The 10,412-nt window shown below is 38.5% G+C and overlaps 2 protein-coding genes across 2 annotated transcripts; both read left to right on the top strand.

Moving 5' to 3' along the window:
- The first annotated feature begins 438 nt into the window (after positions 1-438).
- On the top strand, positions 439-4,436 carry LOC122013958 (probable LRR receptor-like serine/threonine-protein kinase At4g29180). The gene is made up of 5 exons (XM_042570165.1): positions 439-1,567; positions 1,646-1,784; positions 1,877-1,948; positions 4,136-4,194; positions 4,294-4,436. Exons 1-5 carry the CDS (start codon positions 439-441, stop codon positions 4,434-4,436), a joined length of 1,542 nt encoding a protein of 513 aa, XP_042426099.1.
- A 3,923-nt stretch (positions 4,437-8,359) lies between these two features.
- Positions 8,360-9,795, top strand: LOC122013959 (probable LRR receptor-like protein kinase At1g51890). Its single transcript, XM_042570166.1, has 5 exons — positions 8,360-8,617; positions 8,695-8,821; positions 8,944-9,009; positions 9,085-9,274; positions 9,372-9,795. Exons 1-5 carry the CDS (start codon positions 8,360-8,362, stop codon positions 9,793-9,795), a joined length of 1,065 nt encoding a protein of 354 aa, XP_042426100.1.
- Positions 9,796-10,412: the final 617 nt, after the last annotated feature.

Consider the following 10,412-nt stretch of genomic DNA (forward strand, 5'->3'; position numbering starts at 1 on the left):
CTCTTCGATATGCTATTGATCAAAGGTGATTGAATCTTGAAGGAAACATCAACCGAGAAGCAAAGATAAAAAACAGTTGACGGGTGAATATTGTTTATCTCGAAAAAGAAAAACTATAACCCACAAGGCCTAGGTGACGATCCCAATGCAAACACCACAGACCTTATTGGTCAATTTCTTTATTCTCGAAAAGTCGACCATCGATATATAAATTAAAGTACCGATGAAGTCGAGGAATTCTGCTTTGAAGCACTCTTCTCCTGCCAAAATATGCATTGTTTCAAGGAATATTTGCTTTGGTTTCCTAGGCAACATTTGCATTCCCCTTTGCTGCCTTTTAAATTCAAGGAATTGAATTAACACGATTTCAGGGACAGTACTGATCGGCACCGGACAAGCATGGATCGCCGGCTCTTGCTTCTTCTTCTCCTCTTCCTCATGGCGGCCTCCGCATCTAGAGTTCAGGGACAACAGCCACCAGGTACTGCACACACCATTCTACTTGATCCCGCCATGCAACTTAGCTCTCAAGCTTCTGCAGGTTTTATCTTCATCGATAGCGGGATCGTTCCAAACTCCTCCTACGTCGACCCAAAACTAAATCTACAATACGTCTCCGACGACCAATTCATAGACACGGGCATAAACTACGCCGTCTCGTCGGCCTACATATCTTCTAACATTTCTCGGAGATTCTTGACATTGAGGAGCTTCCCTGAGGGATCTCGCAACTGCTACACCTTCAAGTCAATCAGCCAGGGCTCAAAATACATCATAAGAGCGACCTTCTTGTATGGAAACTACGACTCCAAGAATAGTCCTTTTGTTCAGTTCGATCTCTACCTCGGAGTCAACCTCTGGAAGAACATAAACCTGACAACTCCTACTGAAAGCATCTTCACTGAAACAGTCAGTGAAGCCACAGCTGATGTGATCTCAGTTTGCCTGATCAACACTGGCCATGGAATTCCTTTCATCTCTGGTTTAGATCTGAGGCCTCTTCCAAACTCTCTTTATCCTCAAGTCAACTCCTCCACCACTTTGGTCAACTTGGATAGATTCTATGTGGGGAATTCTAATTCGATCAGGTACCCTGCTGACCGATATGATCGCTTATGGTTCTTCATTGACACCCCACCTTCATGGAGTGTGACATCGACCGACTCGAGCGTCCAAAACCAGGTGCATGATCAGTTTCAGCCACCACAGGAAGTAATGCAGATTGCAGCATACCCTAGCAGCTCCACCACACTTCAACTCAGCTTGGCACCCGATCCAGGAGACCTAACTGAGTTCTATACGGTCCTCTACTTCTGCGAGCTCCAGCTGAACGCCTCGAGGCAGTTCTTGATCTACCTCAATGGAGCCCTGCTGAACGACGGCAGGCCTTTGGCTCCAACCTACCTCCTCTCTGACGTCGTTTTCAATGCTGATCCAAGTTTAGGGTTTGGTGAGTGCAATATAACTCTTGTTGAAACAGGAAGCTCCATGCTTCCACCTATCATAAATGCCATTGAAGTCTTCACAGCAATGAGAAATGCAAATGTGGCAACCAATGGCCAAGATGGTAATACAACGACAGCAAAAAATTAATAACAGCTAATTTATATAATAAAATTATAAATAACAAGATTTTATTTTTCAGTGGATGCAATGTTGGCAATCAAAGGGTGGTACCAGGTGAGAAGAAACTGGATGGGTGATCCATGCTCTCCACAAGCATATACTTGGGTTGGACTGAATTGTACACGGAATAACTCTGGTGTTCCGATGATCACTGCAGTGTGAGTTCCTTCAATTTTGCAGAGAAGTAGATCATGAATGATTTGAAAGTTGACTTGAGGACTAATGATTCTTTAGATTCAATTTTTTGCAGCAATATGTCATACAGTGGATTGGCAGGTGTAATAACCGCATCCTTTGCCAACCTAAGTGCACTGCAATACTTGTAAGTGTTATTTCTCACTGAAATTTCCAAAAGAGAAACATCCTTTATTGATGCGGGAGGGGATCCTAATCTAAATCTTTTATTTTTATTTTTAATTAGTTATTCATTAATTAAGTTTAATTTATTTTTTTAATTATATATATTATTTTTTTTTCTAAATTTTAGGAAACTAAGTATTACTAGTTAATTTATCCTAAATCTTAGGGAATAAGTCTTGGTTATTTTTTTCATTTAGATTTTTTTAGGATTCTATGCTTAGATGATGTTTAGAACAAATTATTTTGATATTGAATCAATTGATTTCATTTAAGTCACGTTATGACTACATCTCTTTTTCTTTATGCTCTTGATTTAATAATAAGTTTAAGTCTAATTTCGGCTATTCATTTTTTTGTATTATTTCTCTTGTTTTCTTATTAATCCCTCTATATGAGGAAGCTTAGCACCATGATCATAATATCCAAGATATAATGATGATTGAGGATTTGACAATCCATATCACCATCGTACTATTTATCGGGAACACCGTGGTCAAGAAGAACGATATGGGGATTTTGATTTTCGAGTTGATATTCTTGATTTTTTTTTTGGCACATTACAAGTGGAATGCTTCATTGATTGGACCAACAAAGTAGAGAGAATTTTTTTGTATAAGGAAGTACCTAATCATGTCAAAATAAAATTGGTCGTTATCAAGTTCAAAGGCTGAGCCTCAGCATGATGGGAGCAACTCTATCGATCATGAGAGAGACAAGGTAAATCCAAAATCACCGATTGGAAAAAATTAAAAAAAAACGGATGAGAATCTACTTTCTTCCCTTTAGCTACGCACAAATATTATTTCAACGACTTCATACATTGAGGCAAGGGCTAGAATCGTCGACGACTATACAGAGGACTTCTATCAACTTATTTCTAGGAACAATCTATCTGAGACTAAGGAGCATACTACAATGCGATATTTAGGGGTATTATGATAGCCTTTACAAGATTCCTTGATCTCCACTCACTTTGGACTATTTCAGAGGCTTATCAATGAGCCGACTATTGAAAAATAGTTAAATCGAAGACAAACAAATATGAGCGATCAAAACAATCAAGTGGTTCACCCTCAGGAGTTGTACCCTTCCTAGCAGCAGCCACAAAGTAACCCTAAGACCTCTATCAATTGTTTTCGATGTGGTGAATAAGGGCATCGAGCTTCAAATTGTAAAAGATCCTTAAATAATAATAAAAAAATAAAACCCTGCTGGTTCAGGAAGACATGGAGGATGAACCCGAATAGATTGATGAGCGAATTTATGGCGATGATATCGATGATGAGATTGTTGGTACCTCGTGGTAGTTTTGATGTGATCAACCAAGTCAGGTTTCCTATTAGTGTTTAACCCTTATTTCTAAGTGTACAGGAGCTTAGGAACATAGGAAGTCGAGCGGAAAATACAGCTAACAGGAAGGATGACATGGGAAGGGAGCCGACGGGCTCGGTGCATCCGAGGGACGAGGTGCTGCGGAAGACTACACCAGTGGACGAGAAGGACGTGCATGATGTTTGGGGGATGAGAAGTTGGAGCGGAAGCCTGCTCGAGGAGAAGGCCGAAAATTGGGTTCAGGTGAGACCTATTTCAGTTGGCCAAAATCACTCAGGCGATCAGAGCAGCGAAAGAGCTAAAATGGAGCTGCTGGAGGTGCCTTCAACAAGAGTTAAAGGCACCTCCACGACCTTCAATAGGAGTTGAAGGCACCTCCGTGACCTTCAGGCAAAAGGTGTCTTCAGTTGGGCTGAAGACGCCTTCAACCAGCCATGGAAGGCGCCTTCAACCAAGCAGATTTTACCATTAGCAGTGGATAAACTTTTATTCACTGCACCTCGCTAGAGGCGCCTTCCAGCTCTGTGGAAGGCCCCTTCCAACTATGGATAAAATTTTTCAGGGGCTATAAAAAGTCCCCTGGACCTAGAAAATAGGTAACAACTGCTGTATTCATCTCCTAACTATTTTCTGAGCTTTCAACGAGTGTAAGAGACTTCTTTGCCTTCAAAGAAGGAGATCTTTAGTGCATTTACTTGCCTTGGATTAACAACCTCTCCGGTTGTAACAAAGTAACTCTTTTGGCCTCTTTTTTTAGGTTGTTCATTTATTTTATTTTTTTATCTGAGTTAAAAGTTGAGGAAGTTTTTTTTAACAGCCAGTTCACCTCCCCTCCCTCCGGCCTACTTGTGCCAACAGAGATTCTTTATGAAGATGGTCATAAAACTCTTGTCATACGCAAGAGTCTACTGGTCCCTAAGGAATAACCATAAGATAATTGGCTGAGAACTAATATCTTTCACACAACTTGCATAGTTACAGATAAAGTTTGCAAGATGATTATTGATAGTGGAAGCTGTGAAAATATTGTATTTGAAGAAGTTGTGCACAAGCTTCAATTGAAGACGGATAGTCATCCAAAACCCTACAAGTTGTCATGGCTGAGCAAAGGGAGATGATAATCATAGATAGACGGTGGCTTTTAATTTTTCTATTGGCAGCAAGTATTACGATCGAGCATGGTGTGATGTGTGTCAATGGATGCATGTCATGTATTGTTGGCATGACCTTGACAATATGATTGTAGCGTCATCTACGATGGATGGAAGAACACCTACACTCTTACTATTAAAGGGAGGAATATCGTATTGACTCCTCGACGAGAAGGAACCTCTTCAAATTTGGTAACTAATAACTCTACACTACTTTCTATGTTTAGATTTTTGAGCGAGATGAAGCACGAAGACATGATCTATGGTTTGCTTCCTTACGATAGCAATGTAATAAACCTAGACTTGGATCTACCAACTGAGGTGCAACAACTCCTATTCAACTTTGCTGATTTGATGGTCGAAGACCTTTCTCCGGGACTTCCCCTTATGAGAGACATTCAACACCATATTGACCTCATTCTAGGGTTAAGCTTACCTAATCGGTCGGTATACTGTCTTAGCCCTAAGGATGCCGAAGAACTACAATGACAAGTTGTGGAGCTATTGAGACGAGGCTTTATTCATGAGAGTATGATCCCTTGTGTAGTCCCTGCCCTACTCGTGCTAAAGAAAGATGGTTCGTGGTGTATGTGTTGATAGCAAAGCCATCAAAAAATCACGGTGAGTATAGATTTCTAATTCCTCGCTTAGATGACATGTTGGATCAACTTTTTGGTTCTAAGAACTTCTCCAAGATCAATCTTACGAGTGGATACCACTAAATTCGAATCAAGCTCGAAGATGAATGAAAGACCACCTTCAAGATATAACATAGGTTGTACGAGTGGATGGTCATGTATTCCAGACTGTCCAATGCACCCAACACATTTATGAGATTCATGCATTAGGTCTTGTGACCTTTCATGGGAAGATTCATGGCTGTATACTTTGACGACATCCTCATTTATAGTCTGACACAAGCTTTGCACCTTGACCATCTTTGAACTATCGTTGAGAAGCTAAAGGCAAAACACTTGTTTGTCAATAATAGGAAGTGTTTTTTCTTCATGACCTTAGTTTCCTTTCTTGGATTTTTAGTATCTACTGATGGTGTTTGTACATACCCATCAAATATAAACATAATTTTACAATAGCTGCAGCCAAAAATTATTCACGATATGTGAAGTTTTCATGGATTGACCTCTTTCTACTGCCGATTCATCTAGAATTTTAGCGTCTTGATTACTCCTATCATTGAGTGTCTCAAGGGGTGCGAGTTCAAGTGGACTAAAGCTAGCAAAAGATGACCGAAGCACCCATTCTAGCGCTTCCAGATTTTGACAAACTATTAGAAGTAAATTGTGACACATCTAGCATTAACATTGGTGGTGTTTTAAGTCAATCAGGATACTCTATTACCTTTTTTAGTGAGAAACTATTCGGTGCCAAGAAAAATTACTCTACATATGACTTGGAATTCTTTGCTACTATGCAATCCTTGAAGCATTGATGTCATTATCTCCTGCAGAATGAATTATCTTGTTCACTAATCATGAGGCTTTGAAGTGCATCAACGATCAATACAAGCTGAGTAATCGATACATCAAGTAGGTAAACTACTTGCAAGAGTTCACCTTCATACTGAAGCATCAATCTGGGAGTCTTAATCATGTTGCAGATGCTCTAAGCCGTTGTTCTTCCTTGCTTACTATTATGCCTGCTTTAGATCTTTCTCATATATGTATGTTGTTAATCCCTCCTTCGGCAAGATATTTCAGGAGGTAACTAATAGGTTTCACAATGATTTTATTATGCACAATGGTTATCTATTTTATGGACTACGATTATGCATTCCAGACTGTTCCTTAAGGGAGCACATTATCAGTGAATTATATAACGAAGAATACTTTGGCCGAGATAAGATATTAACCATCATCTCTTCCGACTTCTATTAGTCCAAACTAACTAGTGACGTAGCTCATTTCGTGGACTATTACTTTATCTGTCAGCAATCTAAGGGAACCCTCACCAATGCTGGTTTGTATACTTGCTTACCAATTCCCAAAGCCCCTTGGTGCGAGGTTAGCATGGATTTCGTATTGGCTAGTTGTGGTGGAGATTCTCCAAGATGACTTACTTTGTGGCGTCCAAAAAAACTATGGATGTTGATCGGATTGCTACCCTCTTCTTGAAAAAGATTGTGCATTTACATGGTATTTCTCAAACTATTACTTCATATCGTGATACTAAATTTGTTAGTCAATTTTGGAAGACTTTATGGAGAAAGCTAGGGACGAGAAGCTAAACTTTAGCAGCTCCTATCATCCTCAAACGGATGGTCAGACCGAGGTAGTGAACCAAAACTTGGAAAATCTTCTGAGATGTCTCATAGGAACCAAATTGAAGCAATGAGATCTGGTTTTACCTCAAGCAGAATTCGCATACAACATATCAAAGAACAAGATCACTAGTTTGAGTCCTTTTATTGTTTATAGACGAAACTCATTCGGGGTACTGGATTTAGTTCTTATTTCACGTTTAGGATAAGCTAACTCCAAGGATGAGGAGATGACTGAGTATCTTTGGGTCATTCATGAGCGGGTTAAGCAAGCTATTTAGGAAAACAACATTGAGTACAAGTTTAGGGCAGATAGACATCGATGTTAAGTTCTTTTAACGTTGGTGATATGGTTTGGGTTGTATTAACTCGTGACTGTTTTACTGTGGGTGAATAGAACAAGTTCAAAGATCGGAAGATTGGACGTTGCAAGATACTAGAAAAGATTAATAGCGATGCCTACAGGTTGCGATTTCCTAGTTATTTAAAAACTTTTGATGTTTTTAATGTGAAACATCTAAGTCATTGTGTTGGGGAGCCGGATACACCCACTCTAAACTCAAGGACGAGTACTCTTCAATTCCGAACTACTGATGTAGGAGGGAATCCAAAGTATTTAAATTTGCATATTTTAGATTTATAATTATTTATCTGTTAATTAAGTTTAGTTTGTTTTCTCCTTAATTATATTTAATTTTTGTCTTAAATCTTAAGGAACTAAGTCCTGTTAATTAATTTATTCTAAATCTTAGGGAATAAATCTAGTTAGTTATTTTTTCGTTTAAATTTTTTTGAGAGCTATATAAACGTTTAAGATAAGTTATTTTGATATTTGATCAATTAGTTTTGCTTGAGTCATGTTATGACTACATCTTTTTTCCTTTGTGCTCTTAATTTTATAATAGGTTTAAGCCTAATTCAACTATTCCTTTTGTTGTGTTATTTCTCTCTTATTTTCTTATTAATTCTTCTATAACTTCACGTCCCAGAATAATATACATACTCTGCTCATCGTCATTTATCGACCTCATTAATGAGTTTCTGATAACATTTTATAGGGATTTGTCTCATAACAACTTAACGGGATCGATACCTGATGGTCTGGGGTATTTGCCATCTCTCAGAGTCTTGTAAGTATTATTTAGTCAGTATTTATATATTTATATGTTGCCTAATGCAAGCTCATGAAGTGAAAAATAAATGAAGTAATTTTGTTATTTGGCTACATGCAGAGATTTGACAGAAAACCAACTTAGTGGAGTCATTCCTTCTGTTCTTCTTGAGAAATCTAAGAATGGTTCTATTACTTTGAGGTTGATCCTCATCTTGAAAACTATACTCGTTTCTTCCATGATAAATGCAACAACTTGTTCTTATTATGATAAATGCAAAATTTTGGTAATGGCAGAACTGAAGGCAACATTTGTCTTGGTGGAGATTCTTGCGAGCCTAAGAATAAGAAGAAGAAGAATTATTTAGCAATTATCGTCATTGCTTCTGTAGTTGCTGCTATGTGTGGGTGCTTGGCGGCAATTATCCTTCTCTGCATACTGAAAAAGAGAAAAGGTTAGTCTTGTTGCAGAACAAGGTTACTGATTCAGAATTCATCATCATGAATTGTGGAATAGTACTTTTTAACTCTGCAGCAAAACGCACCATCAAAGAGCTCCAAATTGGAGGCAAATATCAACTTGAAAATCGAAAATTCACGTACAAGGAACTGGAGTTCATTACTGATAACTTTAGCAAGATCATTGGAAAAGGAGGGTTTGGAATTGTTTACTATGGCCATTTGGAAGATGCTACTGAAGTTGCTGTCAAGTTGCTGACCAAATCATCTTCACAAGGAAAAGAAGATTTTCTTTCTGAGGTAACTGATCCTAGTTGAATTGTATACACACGAATCCGAAAAGTGGCCACTTAAACAATTTCATCTTCCAAATCCAGGCTGAACATTTGACAAGGGTTCATCACAAGAATTTGGTTTCTTTGGTGGGCTATTGCATGGATGAAGATCATTTGGCACTCGTATGCGAATTTATGCCCAAGGGAAACCTTAAAGAATACCTCAAAGGTTCTGAACTCACGAACCACTTCTGCTGCTGAAAATTTATATCAAACATAAAATTATTCTCATTGCATCCTCTCGATTGGTCTGTGAAGGTACTAACTAGCTCTTATCATATATTTCAACAGCTAGTCAAACTGAGACGCCTTTGAAATGGGAACAACGTCTCCGAATTGCCATTGATGCCGCACAAGGTTGACACTAAATTACCATAGCTTGTTCCTGTGTTACTTAATAATTAATGAACATACATGTTTCACGTGTGTCAGGACTTGAGTATCTGCACACCGGATGCAAACCTCCACTTGTTCATAGAGACGTGAAGACCGCTAACATACTCTTGAACGAAAGACTAGAAGCGAAAATAGCCGATTTTGGACTATCCAAGCGTTTCCAAGATGACAACACCGGCCACACATCCACAAGGATTGTTGGCACTATCGGATACCTTGATCCAGAGTATCTCACATCAGTTTATTCAGTTCATCTATTTGATGCCGACATTGCTATTACATGTTTAAATCCACCAAAGCCTTACGGAATTCTACTTGTCTAGGTACTATGTCAATAACCAACTCAGCCGGAAGAGCGATGTGTATAGCTTTGGAGTGGTTCTTTTGGAACTCATCACTGGAAAATCTCCCATATTTAGTGATCTTGAAGACATTCACATAGTTCAATGGGTTAAAGAAAGGCTTGCCAATGGAAACATAGAGGATGTTATTGACACAATCATATGCGAAGAGGGAGTCCTGAATTCATCTTGGAAGGTGGCCAATGTCGCATTGGCAAGCACTACACACACTTCGAGTACGAGGCCAACGATGACTGAAGTGGTGATGGAGCTAAAGGAGTGCTTGGCAATGTACACTGATGGTGATAAGATGTTGAAGCATGGAAGCAGTGAGGTGGATCCGAAACTCTTGGAATTTCATCATGTCGGAAGCATTTCTGATGCTGAAGGCCCTTCGGCTCGTTGATTTGTCGCACTTACATTGACTGATTGTCGAAATTGATTTCTAGTTTTGGATTTACAAATTTGAATAGCTTCCATTCATCAATTGTGTTACCTTACTTAGACATTATGTACATAAATTGTGATGGTAAACTTTGTTGGAAATTTAAATGAAAAATTAAATCTAGATATATGGATCAAAATTGACAAATTTTGTTCATCCAACTTGAAAGGTTTAAGTACCTTTTGGATGGGTCAATCTCATTTATTGATTTCTAAAGGATGACATCTAATAAAGAAATAGTATGTCTCTTAGGAAAGGATGCAATCTATATCATCCAATTCAAAATAGATGGATGAGATCTAATTGAACCAAGATGCTTTTATACGTACCCTTCATTTAGTATAAATAAGACCATTCACATTTTCATTTGAATCACTCAATTCATTTAAACAAAGTAAACATTGTATTCCATACTTACATTAGAGAGTTCGAGAAGCTTTTTCGGTTCAGAGGTCTTGCGATTTACAGTGATGCTATCGCAAGATAAAATCGTTGCATCTTGAGAGATGATTATTGTGTTCCATAAACATCATGTGCGGGATAAATTTATCTTAAAGAGATAGAGTCGAACTCTAGTC

Source organism: Zingiber officinale, chromosome 8B, assembly GCF_018446385.1.
Source record: "Zingiber officinale cultivar Zhangliang chromosome 8B, Zo_v1.1, whole genome shotgun sequence".
Lineage (NCBI taxonomy): Eukaryota > Viridiplantae > Streptophyta > Magnoliopsida > Zingiberales > Zingiberaceae > Zingiber > Zingiber officinale.